At 37.4% G+C, this 26,699-nt stretch overlaps 2 protein-coding genes across 5 annotated transcripts; both read left to right on the forward strand.

Annotated features, from left to right (window-relative positions):
- The first annotated feature begins 143 nt into the window (after positions 1–143).
- On the forward strand, positions 144–685 carry LOC122624261. The gene has a single exon (XM_043803752.1). The coding sequence runs from the start codon at positions 155–157 to the stop codon at positions 683–685; it is 531 nt and encodes a 176-aa protein (XP_043659687.1). The 5' UTR covers positions 144–154.
- Positions 686–883: 198 nt separating this feature from the next.
- Positions 884–11,948, forward strand: LOC122625093 (E3 ubiquitin-protein ligase TRIM33). 4 transcript variants are annotated; one of them, XM_043804985.1, is made up of 8 exons: positions 884–963; positions 3,464–4,218; positions 4,297–4,794; positions 4,950–7,057; positions 7,245–7,764; positions 7,977–8,140; positions 8,212–8,444; positions 8,608–11,948. In XM_043804985.1, exons 3-8 carry the CDS (start codon positions 4,301–4,303, stop codon positions 8,710–8,712), a joined length of 3,624 nt encoding a protein of 1,207 aa, XP_043660920.1. In that variant the 5' UTR covers positions 884–963; positions 3,464–4,218; positions 4,297–4,300; the 3' UTR covers positions 8,713–11,948. The 4 variants fall into 4 exon arrangements, with proteins under 4 accessions (XP_043660920.1, XP_043660918.1, XP_043660922.1 ...); XM_043804983.1 differs by having other exon boundaries at positions 918–1,070; XM_043804987.1 differs by having other exon boundaries at positions 918–1,070; positions 7,296–7,764.
- The last annotated feature ends 14,751 nt before the right edge of the window (positions 11,949–26,699 follow it).

Genomic DNA, 26,699 nt, shown 5'->3' on the forward strand with positions numbered 1-26,699 from the left:
GTTCTCCCTAAAATTACCTCTTCAGAAGAACTGGCGTATATAAAGCATTCGGCATATCGACAGTTCAATTCAGTACAAAAATAGCCTTTCATAGAGTATCATTGAATTATTGATATTCCTATTACCATTTCAGTTCAAGAAAATTTCCATAAAGATGGACCAATCGCAGAGCATTCAAATCCTGTTGGCCGAGCAAATGAAGTTGGGGGAGCAAATACAGAGCACCATCCGGAATTATAAAAAGGATTCGGCTAAACGGAAAAGCAAACCTGGATATTTTGAAGGGCGACTATCTAAATTGAAACTTTTGTGGGATGCCTTTTCCGAAGGAGAAAATACTATTAAAACTGTCGATGAAAAATCGAAAATGGAACATACATATTTTAAAAGGAACTTCTTTGTCAAAATAAAAACTATGGTCGTTCAATATACAGCAGAATTCAATCAGAATCTGCCCCTATTGGAAATGAATACTGAAAACGTTTCCGCATCGCCGCAGAATAACGAAGTTAAATTTAAATATATGTTTAGAGAACAGAGGATATTGATGGACAGATTAGATAATATTATGGACAAGTTAGATGTCGCAACCAGGAAAGGACTTAACCCGATCATTATACCCCATATTACTGATATACAAAGTATGCAAGCGCATATCTACCAAAAGTACAAGGATCCCAAGTAACTTTAAGATTATTTTCTAAGCATAAAACATAAAACTTACTTACATATTTTTTAAATGAATTTAAAATTTAAGCGTATCATGTGTTATTTTGTTATTAAAGATGTAAGCAGAAATGCAAAAATGATATTAAGGAAACGTAGAGTGATAATGTAATCAATAAAACTATCGATATGAAGACACCGCTCGGCCGCTTTTAAAAAACTATCGATATTTGACTGCTGAAATATATCTAGCATCCCTAACTGCACTGCATACAAAAGTTCGACGGGAGCAGTAAAGTAATTATTAGTTTAATCCAATAATTATCGACTCCAATCGAATTGGCGGTCTTCTGGTTGTTTTTTGTGCCCCAGAAGTGCTAAATTCGCTAATTCAGTGAATAACGGTAACTGTAGCTGTAACAGCGTGTGGGTGTCTGTATAGTATTCTCGTGTGTTCCTGCGTTATGCGAGTGTGTGTGTGTCGGGCAAATATAAAATCGTAACGTAACAAGCAAAAGAGAGCAGAAAAAAACAAAAAGTTCGAAAAAAACGTGTGAAAATGAAAACTACATTGAAATATGAAGTGGTGACAGTTGGGAAAAGGCAGTTAGCGCATCGAATTGGACACTAAGAGCTGACAACGCCGGACAGACAGTGAAGTGTTCAGGCATTTCAAGGACCTTTTTCGCCTCCTGTCTGCTGTTCGGTGTGTGTGTGTATGTATGTGGGAGCGTGCGTGTGTGCTTGCCTTTTGACCACGACCACCTGGGCGGTAGTCAAGTGGAAATTTTGCGTTCAAGGACAACGGCAGTGGCGGCCGCCCCCTTTTCTATTGCCCCCAACCACATCGAGTGTTGTCTTGGCCCCCCTCCGCCCACCAACCAAAAACTTTCAAAGCGACAAGTTGTCTGGTCAGTCGAGAATAGTGTTTATTCCCAAATCGAAAAAAGGGAATTCAGTTTTAATTGCACATGTATGTGTGTTTTTTTTGTATTCTGTATGTGTGGGTGCCGTTTTTCGTATTCGTATTTCTTTTTTTTGCCGCGTTGAGTGAGCTTGCGCACACCAATACAAACGCGATTGAGAACTTTTCTTCGCATAACCGCTTTTTCGCTCTCCCTCTCTCGCTATCGCTCCTCTTCAATGTGCCTCGCAGCCCAGCCAGCGCTGCACTCGAAAATAACCGTTTGCGAGCAGCGAGTGAGAGCGGCACACATTTGAAAGTGAAATAAATCAAAAAGTACGTAAAAATGGACAGGAAGATATCAGCTGCGGCGCAGAATTGACAAAGTCGATAGGGGGAACAACAAAATCATCCAGGTCCAATAAAGCAGAGCAAAATAAAGCAGAGCATTGAAAATAGGGGCAAAGCGGTACTAAATTCCGTTTACCACGTGTGTTCGCTTGTACGCGCTTGTGTCTGTGTGTATGCAGCTGATTCGCCATGTGGGTGTGCGTCTGCACGCGTGAGCGTCTTAATGTGTGTGTGTGCGAGTGTTTCGTGTTGGTGGGGGCACAAATCTAAACTAGATTTTAAACTACCGCACACTTCCGCTGAAATAAACGTATTTATTTAAGCAATTGCCTTGCCCCAATTGAATTAGTTGTTCAAGGACTTTGTGCCCCAGCTTGTCCTTGTTAGGGAAGCTTTTTTTTTTTTTGCGCAACTAGCGGGTAAATGGCTAGAAAGGTCAGCACTATGAACGCGCCTGCGTGAACGGGTAGCAAGAACAGGAAGAAGAAGGAGCAAAGAAGAGCTTAATGTGTGTGTGGCGCATAGCTACACATAACGGCGAAAAACGTAACGTAAACTTAACGCAAAACGGAACCGATAGCCCCACCCCCTCCCACACTCTTCCCATGAATGGCCTAACATAAATATTAATTGGATAACGGACGATAAACAAATACAATGCACGAAATTGAAGTTGGTAGTTCTCCGATTTTTTTCCATTGTACTTTCAAAAAAAATTATTCCACTGGTTTTGCCTGGAAGCCCTTGCCGGCTATATTAAATCAGATTGGACTTCATTGGAAAGCGTGATACAAATGTGAAGCGTTCTGAATTGGACTACGCCAAAGGTCCCGCCGCAGTCCAATTGGAAGCAAGCAACAATACTTATCATCAAGATGATGAAATAACAAAGCAGATATTTCACTTAATAATGTAATTTTCGAAGCGAATTACTAGTTTTCAAAACTTTTCGAAACATATTCCAACGGAAACAGATTATTATAATTATTTTTATTAGGGACTTTAGATTGATTACCAAAAGTATTACTGATTGTGTGGTTATATCTGTCAGAATCTGAGTTTCAATGCTTGCTGAGTTACGTTGATTTAGAAACCTACGTTGTACATATATGGTTTTCCTGGAAATCGGAAATAAACAATAGTTATTTTCATTAATGGAAGGATTTATCAGAAAAATGGCCAAGATACCTTGCCAACATCCGGAAAGTATGCAGCAGAGTGTGGTAGTGTGCGTGTGAGTGTGTATGCTGTTGCATAAGCCAGAGGCGTTGTCAAGGGGGTTGAACTGCTTATAAGAAGGGTATGAATTGGGTGAAAAGGCAATGCCTCTTTTGATTTAATGCCAGCTCCCTTTTCCCCATTTGTCAGTTGGGTTTATCTTGTTTAGTTTTGTTCTGCGTTACAGAAAACATTTTTAGCTCATTTCTCGTTATTTGTTAAATTTTTTTATTCACCTTTTGTTTTTGTATTTATTTTGCAGTTTTGTAGTTTTTTAGCCAACGATTAACGTTTCTTTTGTTCTTTTGTTCGCAATACCAAAAGGAGCGGCGCTGTCGTCCAATTTGCATCGCCGTGTTCTTCGTCAGTGTTTGTTGTCGTCGCCTCGTTCGTCCTTAATATTATTTCGTCCTTGTGCAACACGAAGAACAAGAAGAAGCAGCAGAAGAAGAACCACATCAACCAGGAGGATCACCGCAACACGCAGTTTCCAAATGCTTTAAAACGATTCGGCAATATCTAAATACCTAAAAACCTAGAAAAATAAGACAAGCAGCGAATCAGCAACAACAATCGAAAACACCAAAAAAAACCAAAAAACTAAGATAAACCCAAAGTCAAAGGAGGCTCGCAAAATTTTTTACAAATTTGCAATACATTTTAAGTAAGCGGAAGAGAAGGAGAGGTGTTTGTTGTGCATCTGTGTGTGTGTGCGCGTGGATTGAAAGTCCTTCGCTCATTTTACTCCCGGCGAAACGAACTGCTGTTGGCCTTTTTTGTGGCAAGAAGAGGGACCTCAATTGGAATGGCTCTCTTGAAAGAGCGGCAGGACATTAGGGAGCAGCAGCAGCAGGATTAGGATCAGGATCAGCAGTATATGCAAGTAAGCTCAAAGGACTAGAAAAGGAAGAAGGGATCAGGATTCAGGAGACAGGAAATACGGAAAGACGGAATAGCAATCAGGAAATAGGAAACAGGAAAGGGGAACAGCAGCAGCAGCCCAGCCAACAAAGCAAAGGAATCCATTGAATCGACAAAAGACAAGTACTTGTTAAATCAGAGAAGCGCCAAAAAGAAAGGTAAGTTTATTTAAGAAAGATTTTTGCCATTTCTTCCCAGCTGTACTGGTTTTCTAATCAATGTTATCCCTTTCTTAGGACTATGACTACTTTGGAGGAGCCTGTCCAGGCGGTGGACACGGTGGATCCGTGTCCTCCGGGGATTCCCAATCTGAAAACCGTTCTCAGTGACGATGCCTCAAACTCATCGTTGTTGGAGGACATCGATGTGAGCAACACGAGCAGCAGCAGCTCCAGTTCCAGCAGCTCTAGCTCCAGCTCCGGTTCCTGCTCAGGATCGGCCACCGATACGGACACCGGCAAGGGCAGCAGCACCGTCGGCAGTCTGGATGTGACCAGCTCTTCGAGCATCGGTTCGGCGGCTTCCATCTCATCGACGGGCTCCACAGCCATCGCCGGACCAGCCGGTTTGCTAGACGATTCCAACTCATCGGGACTGGGCCTGGTGGTGGATGTGGACAGTACCGGGAGCAGCCAGGAGTTGAGCAGCCACGGCGTCACCGAGCTGGACTCGCTGGAGGACTCGTGCAGCGGCTTAATGATCAAGGATGGCGATAAGCTATGCAAGCTGTGCAGGTGAGAGGACAATCTAAAGCATTGGGCAATTCATTTAGCAATTAAATTCTAAACAGATCTTATAAGTAAAATCCAATTCAAGTTTTTCTCACACTAACCATGAATTTGTTATAGCATCTTTAAGCTGATCAAATTGTCTTCTTATTTGCCCACAGCTTACGCCTTGTGATGCCACGCATCTTGTCTTGCCTTCACGTGTTCTGTGAGGACTGCCTGCAGGCAGTGGTATCGAAGGACACGATGGCGGCCAGCTCGCCCAACAGCTCCTCCTCGTCTTCGTTCGACGGCAGCGAGCACCAGCACCGTCTGCCCGCTCTGCTCCTCGAGTGCCCCGTGTGCAAGCAGGAGACACCACTGGGGCCCAAGGGGATCAAGGCACTCCCCTGCGATTATATCGTGACCAATATATTGGATCTCTCCAATTTGGAGTCGGAGCACATTGTGTGCACTTCGTGCAAGAGCAAAGAGGAGGCCATTTCGCGTTGCAACGATTGCGCCAACTTTCTATGCAATGGCTGCGATAACGCCCATAAGTATATGCGTTGCTTTGAAAATCACCATGTGGTGCGCATCGAGGATCTGACGAAGAACGTCCACGACAAGCTTATCATCCACAAGCCAGTGTGCTGCCGCCAGCACGTAAGCGAGAATCTCAAGTACTACTGCTTCACCTGCCAGGTGCCTACGTGCAATGATTGCCTGCTGAGCGATCACAAGGGCAGCGATCATCATTATGAGACAGCCTCGGTGGCGGAGCAGGCGGTGCGGGCCGATCTCGAGGACACTCTGAGGGACACGCTCAAGAAGGCCGACTATTGCAACGATGCGGGTAGCAATCTGGGCAGTGCCCTCACCGAACTCCAGTCACAGCACGATACGGTGCGCCAACAAATCGAGGATGCCTATAAGAGCTACAAGCGTATGCTGGAATCAATCAAGGAGCAGATGCTAAACGAGCTGGGACGCCTGCACTCGGATCGCGAGCTAAAGATCATGGATCTGATGCAGAGCCTCGAGAATACAATGGGAAAGCTGCAACACGCTGCCCAATTCGGCCAGCGGGCTATCGATAAGGCCAATGCCGTGGAGTTTCTGCTGCTGAAGCCCATCATCAGTGCCCAGTGTTTGAATCTCATGGAGCAGACGCCCAAGTGCGATGTCAACTATCAGCTGCAGTTTGACTCGAAGCCAGAGATGTTCGAGCAGTTCGCCAGGGAGATGTTTGGCAAATTCCAAACGGATCAGAGTGACTCTAGTCCCAAGAAGCAGGAGATGACCCAGCAGCTGCAACAGCAGCAGCAGCAGGTGCAACAGCACCATCAGCACCAGCACCAAGTGCAACAACAACAGCAGCAGCAACAGCAACAGCAGCAGCAGCAGCAACAACAAGTGCAGCACCAACAGCAGCAGCAAAAGTTGCAGTTGCAGCAACAGCAGCAGCAACATCAGCACAGCTCGAACAATTTGATTGTCGGCCATCGGGGCAGCTCCTCTGTCCAAGGGCGCCTGACCTCAGCTGTATTCAGCCCCATCTCGCTGCCATCCTCACTGCAGAGTTCCTTCGATGGCGACACCAACTCGGTGATGACCAATTTCTCCATGATGGACTCGCCGCCGCAGCCATCATCGCAGCAGCAATTGCCATCTGCCCAGCAGCAGCAGCAGAGTCAGCAGCAACAGCAGCAACAACAACAGCAGCAACAGGCGGCGGTGCTGCAGCAGGTGCAACAGCAGCAAAAGCACCAGCAACACCAGGTGCAGCAGCAGCAACAGCAACAGGTGCTGCACCAGCCACCATCGGCCCAGTCCATGCCCCAGCAGATGGGCCAGCTCGTTGCACCCCAGGGAATTGTCCAGCAGGCTGGACATGTCAATCTCAACTCTGGCCCCGGCCCAAATATATCCATCAATGGCCTGGGCGCCGGCGGTCCGCCACCCAGTTTCAGCATGCTGGAGTACAATATCTCACGACTGGCCAGCTTGACGGAACCAATGCCAGACACCCTCAACGATGCGCTGGCCGTTGGCGGAGGAGCAGCTGGACCCGGTCCGAATGTTGGGGCCCAAGTGCCTGGTGGCTCGGCCGTAACCGGCGGAGCCGTTGTGGGAGCATCGCATGCGCATCAGCAGCAATCGCAGGCCGTAATGCCGGCATCGGCGGTGACTCCAACGCAGCCAATTACCCTGGCGGACATCCTATCGGGCGACCAGCGGGCGCTCAACAATCTCCAGGCGCTGGCCAAGCTGGGACTCAACAACAATGGTGAGTTCTTTGCAAGCCAATAGTACAGGCGTTGTTTTTTTTTGTTTCACTTTTCGGTTCGCTTACCCCTTTAAGTTGTTTTTTTTCTTTTTCGCTGCTTGCACCAAATGCATACCCACACCCACAACACCAAAACCTATACCAAAACACCACCTACAACACCTGAAATCCCACAACCAACACACAGACGATGATCTTTTGTTGAACGGATCCTCAACGGGCATTGATTATTTATCAGATTTCTGCATGCCACCGGCCACATCGCCCAGCCTGCAGTCCCTCAACCCAATCGTGGGTGGCGTGGAGGACATGGGACTCAATAACTTCCATGCCGTCGCTGCGCCGGGCACCACCAGTGTGGTCACCGGTCGGAACAAGGCCACTCCGATGCAGATCCGCTGCAAATTCGGTTCACTGGGAACGGCCAAGGGCCAGTTTAATTCACCGCATGGATTTTGCCTGGGCGTCGACGAGGAGATCATCGTGGCGGACACGAACAACCATCGCATCGAGGTCTTCGACAAGATGGGCGCTCTCAAGTTCCAGTTCGGAGTGGCCGGCAAGGAGGAGGGCCAGCTCTGGTATCCTCGCAAAGTGGCCGTGATGCATAACAATGGCAAATTCGTGGTCTGCGATCGTGGAAACGAGCGCTCTCGCATGCAAATCTTCTCCAAGTGCGGACACTTTATGCGCAAGATCGCCATCAGGTAAATAGATTTATAATAATAAGCTTAGTAAAACGGGTTTTCATAATATATGTACATCTAAAACTAAATGAAGTTGTTAACCTTTTAAAATCTGAGGGAAGTGCATCAATAGATGAATCTAAAATGGTTGTTGAAAGGCATATCTAGGAATAGGCACGCAAATATATTAGTAAATAATAAAATAATTAACAAGCATTTGCATTCATCCACAGGTACATTGATATCGTTGCGGGTTTGGCCGTCACAGCTAAGGGTCACATCGTGGCCGTCGATAGCGTTTCGCCCACCGTGTTTGTGATCTCCGAGGAGGGCGAATTGGTTCGCTGGTTCGACTGCAGCGACTATATGCGCGAGCCCTCCGACATCGCCATACGAGGTGAGCAACCACTCCATCTCAAAGATGAATTCCTGAAGTAATTTAACACTGTTTTGTTTTCTGCCCACCAGACAATGACTTTTACGTGTGCGACTTCAAAGGCCATTGCGTGGCCGTTTTCCAGGACGACGGCACATTCCTCTATCGCATTGGCAACGAGAAGGTCACCTGCTTCCCCAATGGCATTGATATATCGAATGCCGGGGACGTGCTCATCGGCGACTCGCACGGCAATCGCTTCCACGTCGCCTGCTACTCCCGTGAGGGCGCCCTTCAGTCCGAGTTCGAGTGTCCCCATGTAAAGGTGAGTCGCTGCTTACAATTGTAGTTAGCCGTAGCATAGGTGAATGAATACATTGCAGACACTTTGAATTTTGCATAATTAATTTGGAATTTCACAGCCGTCTTTAAGTGGTTATGAACAGAACGAAGTGCGGAGTGATGAGCTAACAATGATTCATTCGCAGGTTTCCCGCTGCTGCGGACTGAAAATCACATCCGAGGGCTATGTGGTTACGCTGGCAAAGAACAATCATCATGTTCTAGTCCTGAACACCCTCTATGTTCACTGATTGCAAATCAAAGCGCGCAACAATCGTCCATCAGTCGATATGAACAAATATAACTACAAATACTCGTCGGGCAAGATATACGGATGTCGACGTCAGCAGCAATCAACCAACAGCATCAACAGCAACGGCAACACCATCTGCAACACCATCAGCGACAGCAATAGCAATAGCAACCTCAGCCTCAACCTCTTGGCAAGGAGTCAACATACCCTACACTGCAATAGCAACAGTCAACTGAACAACATGAGCAGGATAAGCAGCATGAGCAACATTTGCCTTATCGGCAGCAACAGCAACATCAATCAACAGCCATCGACTACAGCAACATCAGTCATCTAATATAAAAACGATAAGCAAGAATAAGCACAACAAGCTGAAACATTAACACTATCAACAGCAGATCGCAGATAGCAGATGCAACTATCCAAATGGGTAGTATAGTATATGTATAAAGGAAAATGTATATATATATCTATATTAGTGGGGAATGCTAATGGACTAAATAAGAATGAAAAACCACGAACACGTGAAAATGTCGAGCTCCTACTTTTTCAGTTTATCTGTAGTCTGTCTCTATCAGCGTTCAAATTCTTAAAACTGGTCAAATCTACGGCTGAACACTCACTATATGCAGTGCAGTTGAAGCAAATGCAATGCGTTCGACTTGAAACACATTTTATTTAATGCAAAACACAAGAAGCGTTGCCGCAGCAACCGTATAAAAAACAAACAAACAAACCAATAACAAATGATAAACAAAATGCAACAAATACTATTTTTGATCTCTAATTTAAAAACAATTAGCGCTACTACTAAAAACAAACATCAACAAATTTAACAAAGAAAAACAAAACAAAATACTTAGCGTAACGAATAACAACAAAAAAGAGGAAAAACAAAAGAATCGACATTGAAACTTGGGATATTTTCAAAACGTTTTTAAAAGCTCTTTTTAAATTGTTTTCGATTGTACTCATTTTTTATTGAATTTATGTTCTTGTTAAAATTGTCATAACAAACTCACACTTACACACGCCACACACACACACACGCCACACTCACACAAACACTACTACTTTACATGTTACTTATTATCTATATAGACATATATATTGTTATATCGACCGATTAGCTTTTTTGTGCATACCCTTCCAGAATCTTTTTCTAAAAAACAAAAACGAGAAAAAAAACGAAACACGCATATATATATCTACACCTAGTATACAACATCTATGTATATCTAGCAAAATGTGCAACTTTTGTGCACAGGTTTTTTGCTAACAAATAAGGAAGTAAATAATTTGTTAAGGGCGTCATCAGAGGTCGCGTACAGGCAATAATTATAGAAGGAGATGAAATCTAAGTAGTTTATTTCGATTTCAAACTGAAACCAAAACACTAAGATACAATTTCAGAAAATAAAAAACTGTTTAGGTTTTTCCTTACGCTGCTTATATAAGGTGATATCTATTTATATATAAATCTATATGAATATATAAAAAACAAAACAAAACTATATATATCTTAAACATATATGTGAAATCCTATGACTATATGACTTTGCCATATAATATACAAAGCAGAACGAGGAGAGTAGGGAGTTAGACATATAGGGATAGCGAGGACGGAGGATGACGGGACGAATGGAGGCAACACACACCACACCACACCACACGACAGATATGATACCCAGAGACCCAGAGATCTAGAGATCCAGAGAATACATTCGATATGTATCAACTAAGTACGTTCTTTACGCCAGAGATCCGACATGAACTACAGACAACAACTCAACATACAAATTAATCTGTAAGCTAACAAACCAAACAAAACGAATGCAGATCGCATTAGGCCAACAACTATCTATAATAACTAATACATCAGAGACAACAAAAACAACAACAGAAACCGCAACAGCAAGAAGAAAGCGTTTGAGAAAAAACCTACAGAGCAGAGATAAACGTATCTGTTAAGTTCTTATATACATTGTTAAAGAAGTAAAAACACAAAAAACAAACGATATTCCTTTTGCTTATATACAAACAACAAATGCAATACACGTGCGCATGTAATCGACATATGTACACACACGCGCATACACACTCACATACACCACAAAAACAAAACAAAACTAAACAAAAACAACACCCGAAACACTCACGATTTATATAGACGATATAGACAACCATTTAAGATGATATATATGTACGGATACATGCAACATTTCTTTCCCGTTGTAATACAATATAAGGCTGGTTTACTCCCAAGACATTATTATTTATCTATATACAAAATAACATTTTTTAATTGTGTGAATTTTATCATGTGAGAGGCGATAGGTAGAGAACAACAAGTGGCGATTTATTTAGACGAAGTTGGGCGAGAAAGCAAAGCGAAGCAAGCAACTTATTTTTTATAGGCTGTAACAACCACATTTATTATATATCTACATGTACATCTACATTAATACACACATACACACACCCATACTCACCCACGCATTATGCATAACAACGAAACGAATCCTTTGTATTGTGAACAATATGATATCCTGTTAGTTGTGTTCGAAACTATTCGATTCCTTTTTTAATGTTTTAAACAGCAGCAAGTTATGTTAGACCCCCATCATTGGCATTTGTGTACCACAATGCGGCGCGGAGCGAAGAAAACTGTTTTAAATCTTGTCATTTTTCTAATTTTAATTGCTAGTTTAATAAGCCTAGTTTAAACAACCACACACGACACAAAGGCATACGAAAAACGCGTTTGGTTTATGTTAAATGTTGAGTTGTACTAAATACCAAGCAAATGGACTGTGGGCGATTGCGTATGTCCGAACCATTTGCTTGACAATCATTTACTATTGTCATTACGATTATTATTATTGTTTAGTTTTTACGTTGTTACATTGTGAGGCTACACACACAATTCTGTATACATGATTATGATTTAGTGTAATCTATATGAATAACAACAACTGCGAAAACCAATGTGAAACGCTTCTGTTTATGTTATACCACTGAAATTATGACCATTTTACTATACACATTATATTTAACACTATGTACCCCAAAGTTGTTGATGGTAGATGAGAGGATCTTTCAAATGAAAAAGGATAGCGAGCAAGATCGAAAGAGAGAGAGAAAGATAGATAGAGAGAGAGAAAGAGAGAGGGTAAAAAATGCAATTTTATTGTGAAACAATTTGGCTGTTGAAATATATAATTTTTAATTTAATTACGTTTTTGCATTTCGTTTATTACAACTTAGGCCCCCCAAAGCAAATGTTATATTATTGAATTGAATTTACCGCGAAATCGCCGGGATTTCGGTCCAACTTTCCTTAAACCACCTGAACTTCCTTTCCATTTTCGCATAAATACTTTTAATCTTGTCGCGCTGCATTAACTACGGAAGTATTAAGATGAAACATTTTGCTAAAGACAATGGAAACACTCAAATGCAAAGTATACCAAAAGAATTGTTTTTAATCCTAATCGTATTTGTATATGTATTTCTATTTTTACCTTTTACTTTTTTACCTTTAACTTTGAACTTCACTGTGCTGCAAGCTACTTGATTGCTTCAAATTTCGATTTAAATTTCATGTTTCCCAATTCTCTGTCTTTGTTTTTGTCTTAGTCAACAGAATTTCGGAATTTCTGAATTCTGGAATTTCGGAATTTCTGTAAAAACCTAATCAAGAAAACCAAACTCGAAAACTGTTATAGAAATACAAAACAACATTAAAAAACAAAACACCAATAAAAATACCATTTTACATTTGTTTATAGTTTTTATGGAAAGCCCTCAAATGAAATTGTAATTCCACACGCTTTTATTTTATAAACTAAACGATCACAACATAAAGAGGTTACATTTACTATATTAATTTTGTGTTTTATTTTTATTTCTCTCTCTTTGTTGAACAACCACAAAATGGAAAAAGTCAATTGTTGCTTTAACGAAAATTATGAATTATGAATTTTAACTTAAGTTTTAGGTTGGATAAGCAAATGATATTAAGTGAAATTGTATATGATTTTTATGCGATGCGTTTGAGTAGAAAAACGACAAAAAAAAACAAAAATTAAGAAAACAAACAACTTTTCCACACCAAACACACAAAACGACGAAAACAAACAAATTTATTTCCTATGGCATACAAATTTTAAAAGTAAAAAAACCAAATAAACATAAATGTGCTTAAGTTTAAATCAAATTTACAATTTAGTTGAGATTACGCAACTTAACGACGATAACATTTTACTAACTACGTATAAACTATAGGATTTCTAGCGAAAATATATACATACATATATATACATATATTTACACACCTGTATATATTCGTATTATGTATACAGTTATGTACGATTAGCGAATGGCCCAGAAGGGGGGCGTGGCCAGGAGAGGGGCGGTACTACCACTAGTCAGCGACAAATACTAATTACTAATTATTAATTACTAATTACTAATTACTTACTACTAATTACCAGCCCAAATCGAATTGAGTGGAAGCGAAACCCAAACCGAAGCAATAGTAATTATAACTAAAGGGATTGGACGCAGATTTGGACATATTGCCATTTAAAATTTAACAATTAACAAATACATTTAATTATTACCATTTAACAATTAACACCGACTGACAAAAATTGACCAAGGCCGCCCTCCCACCCCCTTCTCCGCCCCCCGCCACCCACTGCGCTCTAGTTTTCAATGCCGAAGCTGCATAAAAGCAATAAAAACCACAAATGTACGATGAAAAGCGATGAGATAGTGACAAGTGAGAAGTGAATTTTCTTAGTTGCCTACGCTGAAAAATGTGACAAAGTGAAAGCTTTCCACCTCAACTCTATACATCAATAGTTTATCTACACTTGTATCCAATATATATGTACACTAACTTTCGATTCGAATTCCCCGTACTTTATGGTTTTACTTCACTTTATTGTAACTCAGCGAGAGTAAAACGAAAGAAAGCGTGTACAACTAATTAGGAAATATCCAAATTTACACAGACAACAAGAACACCACACATGTTTCTCAATCACTCGATATAGTTATGTTTATTCCCAATCGACACACGCATATTATTACTATTACTATTACCATTACTATTTTTTGATTATTATTATTATTTTTATTCTTATAATGAATTCTATATGTATTGTCGAGAATTGGCGAGATCAAATCGAGAAATCAAGCGAACGAAGGACGAACCTTTTAATAAAGATGCTGCCAAAGATTTTTTATACAATCGATGTGGAAAATTCGAAGAGCGGAGAACCATTTAGATTTATTACAAAGTAGCATATTGAATATTGTCCACCTTATTTTTACGATAATTATTTCATTAGTTTGGTCAAGTGTATTAATTTTGTTATTTTTTTGTGGTCAAAATAAACGAAACGAATTGCAAACAAAAGCGAGATATTTTTGAGACTTTTGCTCAAAAGACAAGCCAGTAAATGTAAAAACTAATTGCTAAGGATTCAAGATTCAAGATTCACGATAACCGATAAACAATTAACGATTATGTATGTGTATCGAAGTATTTGAAGCTGGATTTGTTGGATAATTTGTTCCTCGATGCGACGCTTAATACAAACAAAAGAGTTAAACCAAACGAACTTCGTGCGGATATAAGGCATAAACCACTAAACATATACATATACATATACGATATACATATTGAGCGTGCAGATGTGTAGATTCGAGTATATGTTTACAATCAAATGAGTCAAGGTCACGGTGGCTTAGCTAACCACACACTAAACACCGCACAGACACACACACAAACACACACGAGCACACAACGCCTCCTGCTCCACCACCACCCACTCCACCCCGCCATCAGTCACCACCCACAGGCACCTTCAAACACCAGCAAACACCTCCAAACACCCCACCCTGCCCCTCATGGTTTGCCCAGTTCAGTAAATGTTAATTCGACTTGTATCATACTTGCATTTAGTTCAATTCCGAGACAAGAGCCACAAGTAACATAAATCGAAGGTAATGAAAGCATGAAAAAAGCATGGAAAAGAAAAACCACAAGGATAAAAAAGAACCTAAACAAACGCTTTATACATCAAATTATTTTAATATAAATGTATAACAAGACATATATCTATATATACATATACAAGCAGACATATACAAAACCAACAACAAAACAAAACAAAACAAAACAAATATATTACGTATTTTATTTAAAGCGAAGTACATTTTGTAAGGGCCTCTGCTCCAGAGAACTCATTCAAGTAAAGGAACTCAACCTATATAGACAGTCCCCAATTCAAAACGCGGAGACGTTCGAGGAAAACAAAAACGAAAAACCAAAAACAAAAAACAAAACAAATTTACTAAATTATTTATACATGCGTACATATACTTACATATATGTAAAACAATAATTGATAGAAACAAAAAGAAAAAACAAAATGATAAATGATAAATGAAAAATGAACAACAGAAATACAATCTAGTGTACGTCAATTTTTTGATGATATTTTTCGCCTTATTATAGACAAACAAAACGGAATCGATGGGAAACCGAAATTCGAGGTAAAGTTAGTTGAAACCGAGTGGAGTTATGTAACTCGGCTTCCAGTAGGTCAAAACCAAAAAACGTAAAAAACTAAAAACCAAAAACGAAAAACAACACTTTTTAAATGAAAGCAGAACAATTTTTTGGGATTTATTTGCGGGCGTAGAACGGAGATCACATGTCAAGTTGATAAGAAATAACAAAAAATGAAACACTAAACGACAAGCAATCAATTACCAAAACAAAAAAAAACAAAAAGAATTATATATTATATGGATAAATCATAAATAACATTAAGTAAGCGATGGAAACTGAACGAAAACCAACAGCAACCACAACCAATATGTAATCAAAAGCAAGTTTACAATACACACACGACAAACTAAAAACTAAAAGATAAAAACAAAAAAAAACAAATATTATCAAAAATGGGAGAACAACAGAATAATAATGAAAAACTCGAATCTAAAAGCAAGCAAATCAATTAAACACGTTTAAAATCGATCTAGCAATTCGACAAGTAAAACATTTTACCTTATACTAATACTAAAAACCACGAAAAGAACTAAAAAATAAAAAACTAAGTAACTATTTGATTTGCCTGCTATGAAAAGAGAAAACAAGTTCCTCAAGTTTATGATTTACTATTTATGTACTACAACATTATTTATGTATTTCTACGCTTTAGTTACGATAATTTCACTTTAGCATCTTAGCATTTCTGTGTAACAACTTAACACTCACGAAACAATTGTTGATAATATTGAGTTGTGTTCAGCTTATGTGAATTATGTGAACGATATATTAATATGTAGGTAAATTAAAATATAGAAAAACCAGGGATTGAAAAGTAATTTAATGTGAAAATCTGGAAATTTGTACGCCCCTTATTACTTTGTAAAACTCCAGAAATAAAAGCGAGCCAAAAAGAATTTATGAAACAATATACTGAACATTTAATCCTTGATTTTTCATTTAACTTTTAAGCATTTACATATATCTCTTGCCTAACAAATCTCTGTTCAGATATTGCATTTAAGTCATCGACCATTTAATGCTTTTCGCTTGATCTTAATGTTTAGAAAATGTGTAGAATCCTAAAAAACAAATGACAAAAACTACAAGAGGCTAACGATGTAAAAGAAAAACTCCCTGGTCGAGTTGTTGTGTTAAATTTGCGTACATATCACTGGGAATTATTTACACTATGCTACCAAAAAACCAAACGAACGAAAAAAATGAAGAAGAAAACCAAAAACAAAATAAGAAAATAAGAAAATGAGTTTGAGAAAGTGAGTTTTTTGCATAATGTTTACACACTATGCCGATATTTATACACCATAATAGGGATTGGTTTTTCGATTTCGTTTTTACACACCAATATGGTTTACTTCGATCGATTGTTGCTCACCATTTTTTGTCAGTGTGTGTTTGGTGCGTGCGAATGGGCGTGTAGTGTTTTTGAATATATATCTAAGCGCATATGTCTTATAGAGGAAACATCACACAGAAACTAAAACTATAGTGCCATGATTCATGATAGACAAATGGGAAACGATAAGGATAGTGGAAAAATTGTTTATTGATGTGCTGTAACATTTAGTGAGTCCTTTTTTGACAACCGACAAAACCAAATAATGGATACAAAAATTATATACATGCATATTTACTAGTTTATAGCGAACCAAAAACAAAACCAAAAACCAAACGAAAACCAAAACCAAGTTAGTAACAACAAATTGCAATACCAAACGAAAACGATAACGAATAAAAGCTTTTCGTGTTTTTGGGCCAGAAGGAAGCTAGGATCGGGAAAAAGGATATGCGAGGGAGTTAAGCGGCAGGATACCAAATGAAAACAGAAGCAATTAGAAAGCTTTTATTTTTCTAGAATTTTAAAACCGAAAAACCAAACAAAAAACCAAACAAGAAAACCAGGAGCCGAACAACAAGGAAACCAGAAACTAAGCTAATGAACATGAAAAACCAACTTCCTAATTTCTCTCAGCGCAAACGAAACCAAACAACTTAAATTAACAAATTAACAAACTAACACTAACTAGTAGCGAAATCAAGCGAAACGAGATGGCATACCGATATATGGGTATACCGATATATCCGATATAAGTACTAGTCTTAGAACCATAGAGCAATAATAACATAGCAAGTAATGCCGATTCAAATAAATTGTCTCTGGGGTTGTTCAAAAAAGTGCGGAACCACGGAAGCGTTCAAGAAGCCGAAGAAGAAAGCAAATGAAACCAACATTTTTATGTGTAGCGAATATTATGGAAAACAAAATTTACACAATTAACAATAAACAACACAATTATACATAGCTCGATAATAATAACAAATTATATATATATACATGTATATTCGAATTAAGATATGACCAAAACAAAAAAACCAATAGAAACCGACAACTTTTCCGCGCCTTGGCAAATTTTTAAGTAACATACGAGTATATATATTAGTGTATAGATACCAATTTAGACGGCAGGAGAATCCAGATCGGAGCGAGCTACACTGCAAGAAACTTTGCCACACCACTAAGACAGATAAATCAGACAACGATGTAAGGAAAAACCAAAGAACGAGGTGTGCTAGCGACCCAATCCAAATACAAAATACGCATAGTTTATCCAGTCCCTATTCCTATAGAGAACAAATAATCGACTTTTCAAGCAAACGCAATGCAAACCCAATAAACCTAAAAAACGAACAAATTCCCTGTGTTGTCAAATGGCTTTAAACAAAAATGCAACTGCAACTGCAAATGCGAATGCGAATGAATAATGCGAATTAAACAATGTAAAATGAATAGTGGAAAAGCGAAAACCAGATACGATTTGTAATCCATAAGCAGATATTTTGTAAGCTAAGCAAAGTGCGCAGAAAAATAGAGGGAAACATTTTTGGGGTCGAGTGCAGGAACACAACAATATTTTTGGGCACCAAATATACAGTCAACTTATTGTATTGCATTACGATTACGAGTACGATAACGAATAACGATATTTATACATATACTACCTATATAGGACTACGACTACGGATCTTGATGAAAATCAATTGAGGAATCGATGATAAGTATGAAATGTATGAAGAGTATGCAGAGTATGAAATATGAAAATGTAAAACACGGTTTTCCAGCAGTTCGACGACGAAGGAAACGCAAAACTTACAAACATATTACCATTAGAATGTTTTATGAATTATATACACCTTATATACATGATATATACATGACATATACATGTGTAAATTAGCCTAAACGATAAGATGTTGAATGAATTTTATGTGAGTTATTTTTGATGTTGTATAGTTAAAAACGAAAGCATAACAAACCAAAACAATCTCCCTTTAAGCAACCAAAGCGATAACAAAATACAATTGTTGGGCATTTTAATGAAACTAAAAACATACAGAGTGCAATACAATAAAAAACAAAAACGAACAAAAAAAAAACCAAAATCGAACAAAAAAAACTAAAAACAAAAAACCAAAAACTAAAAGGATGTAAGAAATGAGCAAACTTAAGGCACAGCAAACATTTTTTCGAGCGGTTCGAAGCGATATATGTTTACTCAGTACTATTCCACAAGGATTTTTGAATATCCTTTGAGAACGGACGACCGAAAAACAAACAAAACACTAAAAAAGCTGCCTCAGAAGTAAAAAATTGAATTAAATTAAAATTTACTAAGCGAATATATATACACATATATATTTCATATGGACAGTGGGCGCCAAAAATGTAGCCACTGTGTATATTGCAACTCGAACAAATGGAATTTTACCAAAAAAAAAGAAAAGGAAGAAAACCGGAAACGGAAATTGAAATTAAAATGGAAGCGGAAGCGGAAGCGAAAGCGAAACTAAGGACAACACCAAAACACAAATGATTTAAACAAATTTACAAGTGACATGTGTATTTGTAACTTCGTTTCTTTTGTAGGGCAGCATTTAGTTCGTAGCACAAGGGTTAAGGGCAAACACCAATAATGATTAATGCGATTTAATTAAACAAAGGCAAAGATAAAGGCAAAAGCAAAAGCAAAAGCAAAAGCATATGTAAATGTTCCTCTAGAACCAAGCTAATTGTTCGTCTATCCACATCTGACCCTTGTGACCTTTTCAATCGACTCTGATTTGTGCTAGGCAAACTTTACACACTTAATAATATACACATACATATATACATACATATATATATATAGTATTTAGCGAACGGGAAGGCGCAGATTTAAACTATTTACATACTTATTACTATGTGAACTACAGAAACCAACTTATACCATTTTTGCTGACTGTACTCCTTAGGCTTTTTACACCTTTTACCATTTTACTCGCAAACGGCAGACTATTTAACGAACGATAAGTAAGAACTCTTGCATGCCACACACTCAACTCAAACTCGAACTCAAACTCAAACTCAACTCACACTCAACTCAAACTCTAACTCAGATACATACTATGTGTATATTCGGACATGGGAGACATGATATATACCCTGTGACAGCACCCCATATACGAGTATGTATGTGCATCTAAGTATGTCTCAAGCATACGTTTGAATTGTTGCTGTTCCCGAGATCAGAGCAGGTTACTCCTGGATTTACATACGAGTATGTATATAGAGAGTCCCCCCCGACAGTCCATCAACCCTTCGGATAGAACCCTGCCCCCTCCCGCCTGTGATAGTCTTAGATCGATGATATAACTAATTTATTTAATTTTGAAAACCCCCATTTCTCACAACTAGTTTTGATGCGCGTGTGTGTGTGTTTGCTTTGATATGCTTTACATATACGTATTGAATAATTTATAAAATATACAATTTAGCGTTTACAAATATTATACAAGTTTTGAGAAGCGAACGAGGATAGTAAAACAAATATTGACAATATTCATTTGTTGAGCCGTACACCCCGAAAACCTTAGACATATCTTTATGTTGCTTTCAATGAGTTGTTTGGGCGCTTTTATCCAAAATTAGTCAAAAGTTTGAGCAATTTTTTACGATAGTTAAAAACTAGATACGTGAATTGCTAGAAATAGTTTGGTGACCCCGAAATCCAAGCAAACCCCCGAAAAAAACCAACGACATATCCTCCTTTTTTGTTTAATTAATTGGCCTAATAGTTGAAATTCAATGTGTTTGGAGTTCTTTGAAACGAGAACTGCTTGTGACCCCAATTCCTGCGTTTGGTGACCCCGATTTCCCCACAGCAATGGAATAAGGAGTGACGAACACACACATGCCTACACTGAGCGAACTTTTGAACCAATTATACAATAAAGCATTATAAGAACAAAGATAGCATTCTAAATAGTAACAGTACCTTTATCGAAACTCATACCGATGATAACTCTGAAGCATTGATTTGGATTCTGATTTCGATTTCAATTCGAATTACGTGAACACTCTGCCAGCAATCTTCATCTTCATCGAATATCCATTTTCGAGCTGACAATATTTTATTGAATATTGTGCCATGAAGCGAATGAACTATATTCAATTGAATTTTTAGCACTCAGCCATCCTCCCAAAGAGAAATCCTGATTTTGTAACTTTTTTGCAAAAATGGTTTCATTTAACAATTATATCTACACACCATTTTACGGCAAAAGGTATCTACAGATATTTTTGTATATTTAACAAGCACGTGAGAAACTTCAAGATCCCCCAAAAAACGAAATTTGGTCCGAATTTTTTCAGGCAGCATGACAAATGAATTGTATTATCAAGGAACGACATATATATATATAAATTATATATATGTATATATATATACATAAATAGTGCGTGTAATAACTAGAATCACATAATTCCATCCACTTTTGATATTTTAACAAACGATAAAGTAACAAAACGAACAAAAAAACAAGAAAAAAAATATTTATTAACTCGATGAAGCATCTTAAGTGTTTGAATGTTGTCTTATAAAAACTAATACAAACAAATTATATATGAAAATATATTATAGTATATTATAGTATATATGGATATGTAAGTTAAGGGCGTGTCATTCCTAAACAACAACAACAACAAAAGAAAACACAATAAATAAGAAGCGTATGCAAGCAGAATGTGTGGGTAGAACAAACATTTGTTTCGTTGTGCTTTTTACACGAAAATGTTGAAAGTCCTTTCCCAAGGGTTCGTTCAAACGAGTTCGAGATTTCGAGATTTCGAAATTTCGAGTTTTCGAGTCTTCGAAGGCCTGGTACAAAAGTTTCTAAAGATGGGGCTCAAGCTCCTAAGGCACAGACACAGACACAGGCACAGGCACTTTAGCACCCTCCAAACACTCGCCCAGTAATTATCGAACACGCCCCTCTTCAAATGGGGAATACTTTCTGCCTAGGCCGAAGGACAAAGGAGCAGGGAGGTGGGAGGTGGAGGTCCTTCGGCCAGCTTCACACACACCCACTCACTTGGATATTTATATATATACATACGTATGACTATATAATATAGTGGCACCAAGAAATATGTAATGTCTTATTGTAGAAAACGTTTATTGATATTTACACATCAAGAAAAAAATGGGAGAAAACGCGTAAAAAAAATATATATATATATATACTTAACTACATAAGAATGCTTTAAATTATACTCAGAACAAAATATATACAATATACACTTATATATATTTACGAGGATACGAGAAACCGAAATCAGTTAGGAACCTTTTTCTAGAATGTTATGTCTTCCCTTTGAATCAATTAAGCAAACAACAAAATGATAGAAACAATTGATCGAAACCGCTTGACCAAAACTATAGTAAAACCAAAAGCAATTGAGACGTAAATCAAAGCTTCGATGATAAAAACGGAAAACTTAAGAGTTAACTTTAGCACTGCAGCAGCCAAAAGGAAAAAAAAACAAACAAAAAGCCTAAAAACCTAAAAAACCGAAAAACATTGACAAACTACAATAAGATGGGAAAGCTATTGAAAGTTATCCTTTTGACAACTCCAAAATAAGCTAAACAACCTAAGCAAAAACCTATTCAACTCACGCAGAACAACCTGTTTCATCCAGCCACAAATTTACCTAAACTTACTAAACTTGGAAACTGCAACTGAAACTAATACTACAACCTACGGTACTTATAGACCCTAAACTTATCCTATAGTTTGCAGCAATTCAACTCGAACTACCAACAACTACCAACTACAAACTCAACTCAAGACATTATCTATAAGCATCGAACCGAATCTGGGTTCCATTATCATCTGTTGATCGTTCTGAGTTCTCATTTTGACACGAACGAAAGCGTACTTATGTATATTTATAGTTCCAATTATTATATCCAACTAATGACGTAACAAATTCGACAAATTATATATACACACGCACATATGCCTATATATGTATACATACCTTCAAAGAGTATAACAACAAGAACAAGAACATGAACTTGAAATTGCAAATGAAAATGAGGAAAATCGCAGACTACTCAGTGCAACAGATAAGACTAGAAATTGATTACCTGAACCTTGAGAACAAAAGCTTGAGTTTTCATTCTTAATTTAACGAAGAAAATCGATGGGAGCGAAACAATTACAATTACAATTACAAATTACTAATTACAAATTACAATTACACAAGCAATAACAATTGACAGAATCGAGAATCTAGAATCAAGATACTACTTTAATCGTAAAACAGCAATAAAATTCAAGAACTCAGTCAACACACACTTACACTCGACACTCGACACTCGAAACACACACATCTAGAGAATCCTTGCCAGAAATCCACAAAAGTATAAAGCCCATACTTCCAATTTTCTCCTTTATATTCAGCGAATAGTTCACGAATTGCGGGGACATACGAATTATTGGAAAATTATGTCGGTTTCCAAATAGTTTCGAAACATTTTTTATTAGCTCTTTACACACTCGGAAACCTTTTTAAAAAATCAGCACAGCTACGGCGTCCTAGAATCTAAAGTCAAATTGTTTCAATATCATTGTTAAGTAGGATTTTTGTGTATTCAATCCTTAAGAAAGGAATCTACACTTTTGAATTATTCCATTCTGGGTTGATTTTTTCGAGTGTAGCACCCGTAGAGGCTTTTTTCGTTTGGCTTTTAAGGACCTCTTATCTTGGTCCTCTTGCTTCCCCTCCAACTTCTTTACATGGTTGTGAACGAACAAAAAGGGCTAACAAATTAGACCAATTCCCCAATTCTTCACTTCGATCTCAGCCAACTCGGTCGCACTTTGAACCCTTAGACACTCTGAGAAAATAGGAATAACAATTGTTAGCAAATTCGATTCGTGTGCCCTCCTTTAATGTCTTGTACTTGTAACCAATGATCATAATTATACACATATATCGACTATATTTACAAAGCAACAATAACCGAAACCAATTGTATTGTAGTGCTAAAACGGATGTAGAAATGCGAAACAATTTTCCAGAACGCAGGTTATGTCTTAGATACTTTTGCTCATTGGGTTCCAAAAGCGTTAGTGTAGCGGAAACCAAATATTTAAACATAAACATAGCTAATTGTGTGTATTTACATATTAAAGTTTACAACAAGCAAGCGGCAGAGGGAGAAAGTTACGATGTCCTGTAGAATTTTTGAAAGCGTTTTCGTATTCAAACCAAAACACAAATTATGGCCTAAATATGAAACTAGAACAAAATATATACCTATATGTATACATATGAATTGTATCTCAAATTATGTCTAAAGCAAGCAACAACAACAACAACAACAATTACAAGTGTCTGTATTTTTTTTAAGCGAAACCAAAAACAAAAGAAAACAAAAAAAAAACCAAAAAAAAAAACTATAAACGAAAAACGAAAAAACCCATTGCAATCAGGTACTGAAATCAAAATTTTTGTAAATTATATAAAACAAAAGCAAGGAATGGTTTTCGTCAAAGGGATAGAAACAAACTAGAACAACAAAAGATATTATGATAAATGGTTTATAGGAACTAGCGTTCGATCGGCGAGTGAATATTTGTATTCGATCCTTATTCGTTTATTCGAACATTTCTGTAGCATACTTAGCAGGGCAAACAAACCCCCGAGTCCTTGGGCCAAAAATCACGACACAAGGAACAGAAACAAAGAGGAGAATATGATGAAAGGAAATGAAACACTCATATTTAAATACGTACAGCTATATACTATTACTAGTTGTAATGTAACTTTATGTCACTAAGTAGATGCGAAATCGGGGGAAAACAAAAAAATCGACGAATCGGCGAAGATGAAAAATTGTCCAGACGTTCAACGAAACCAAATGCAATATTTAATTATACAACAAAACTAACATAGATCAAACAAGCGAGTATATGAATATATATATTTTACAATTGATTTATATAACGTATAAGTAAATGCCACATCATTTTTCGTGTAAAGCCTATTGAACTGTTTGTTAAACATTTTTTTAAACATTTTCTTTACGAAAAAGCAAGAATGGGCAGATTTAAAAAAACCAAAAAAAAGAAAACCAAAAAAAAAATCACAGCTCACACAAAGTTACGCCAAAAGAAAACCAGAACAAAAAATTTATATACATTTATCAAAGAAAAAATATATACAACAAATATAAATATTAGTGACTAATGTAAGCAAAGAACCAAAATGAAATATTCATTTTTCAAAACGCAAATAACTCAAAGTGGAGTGGAAATGACAGCAAACAACACTACGAAAATAGCCTTACCATGTTTTCCAAAAACCACAAAATCTCGAAAACATTTACATTTTGCGTTTAAGTTTTTCCCATCTCATTTCAAAGTTTCATTATTCCAACGCGAAATTGACGAGTAACGAAAATATTTTTACAAAACATAAAAAAAAAGCTAGAAAACCGAATAAATGATGAAAAACTAAACCTAAAATGCATAACGCTTCCGACAATAAGCTTTGGCCACACTATTGTAATAATAATATTGAAAAAAGAAAAACCAAAACGGTAGAAAATGGATATGGAAATTCGAAGATGAGATGCAGTTTCGAAAATGAAGTTTTTGCACTAACGAACGAATACGGAATTACAACGCCCAATGACAAATTCAAATATAAATAAAGGTATTTGCCCAATTTAGTCAACAGAAATACATATAGATAACAAATTAACTATGTACTTATGTAGTAGCCTGGTTCTACTGTATATTTTTATTAAATGGAGTTGTATTGCAGAATCAGCAAAGCAAATGTATTTTCATGACACGCATTTGAAGCGAACATATCAAAACCGAATACCGCATACGAGAATACGGAGCATACGAAATTATCTATAAATTACCGATACCGAATACCAATTACCAATTACCGATTACCAATTAACGATTACCAACTACCGATTGGATGTTATCAGTGAGCGTAAAACCGTTGAACGTTTAGCCCCAAAATGCAATGAATTTCGAAAATAACAACAAATTTGGAAGCTGGCAGTAAACTAGGTACATACTGGTAGGTGTCTTGCAAAATATTCGCAGAACAAAATAACAGACACTAAAAAAAAACAAAAAAGAAAAAACAAAACTCGAGTTCTTAAGCTGTTTCATCATTTATTATTGACAAATATTTACAAGCGCATTTAGGACGCGAAATGTGAAGAATAGTATGCAATTGACACCATAATACCGCAAAACGATCTACCAACTATACCAAATCAAATGGGAGATGGATACGAAAAATACAAAAATAGGAAAAAAATAAAAAAAACACACAAACTGAATCTAAATTAAGCATGAATATTTTTTGCTGTGTCTTAGTCCATGTGTCGTAACGAATTTATTGAACTAAATATTATACATTATAAAAATTAAACAAATAAAAAAAAACACGAAAACCTAAACTAAAAAATATCTTAAAATTTTTTTGTTTTAAACGAATGCGGGCAATGAAAGAAAATCTCTACAAAATTAAGCACAAATTTTTTCAGAAGAAAAACTAACAAGAATTGAAAAATACTAAGAAAATTGCCTTTTACTTATATTTTATTTTCTACCATATAAAATTGAATTATTAATAATATACAACACACGCTGAATTCATTAAAGCATACAAGCGCGCCTAAAAACATCTGTGACTAATGAAAAAAAAAACAAACATACATATATAATTGAAAATCACGAGAAAACTGCAATCGAAAATGAAAAGGAAAAACTCCAATAAAATAATCGTAAAATGTGGGAGGTACAAGAAGTTGTTGAGCAACATATGGCAAATACATATACTAGCTACAGTTTAACTAATTATTGATAATGGTACATACATTCTACATATGTACAGCCGACACTCACACACTCACACACCCATACACCAACACACATACAAACACACACATATACATACACAGATATACCAGTACATGCAAAACCTAGTTGTATTTGTATGTGGGATCATACTTGAGTAGAGAATAGAAACCAAAAAC

The sequence above is a fragment of the Drosophila teissieri genome, chromosome X (assembly GCF_016746235.2).
Source record: "Drosophila teissieri strain GT53w chromosome X, Prin_Dtei_1.1, whole genome shotgun sequence".
Classification (NCBI taxonomy): Eukaryota; Metazoa; Arthropoda; class Insecta; order Diptera; family Drosophilidae; genus Drosophila; species Drosophila teissieri.

Bases quoted from the DNA above. Each gene is read 5' to 3' on its own strand.
- LOC122624261 (XM_043803752.1), top strand. From the start codon at position 155: ATGGACCAATCGCAGAGCATTCAAATCCTGTTGGCCGAGCAAATGAAG.
- LOC122625093 (XM_043804985.1), top strand. From the start codon at position 4,301: ATGACTACTTTGGAGGAGCCTGTCCAGGCGGTGGACACGGTGGATCCG. The intron at 7,765-7,976 runs GTAAATAGATTT...ATTCATCCACAG, and splicing joins ATGCGCAAGATCGCCATCAG to GTACATTGATATCGTTGCGG. The intron at 8,445-8,607 runs GTGAGTCGCTGC...ATTCATTCGCAG, and splicing joins TCGAGTGTCCCCATGTAAAG to GTTTCCCGCTGCTGCGGACT.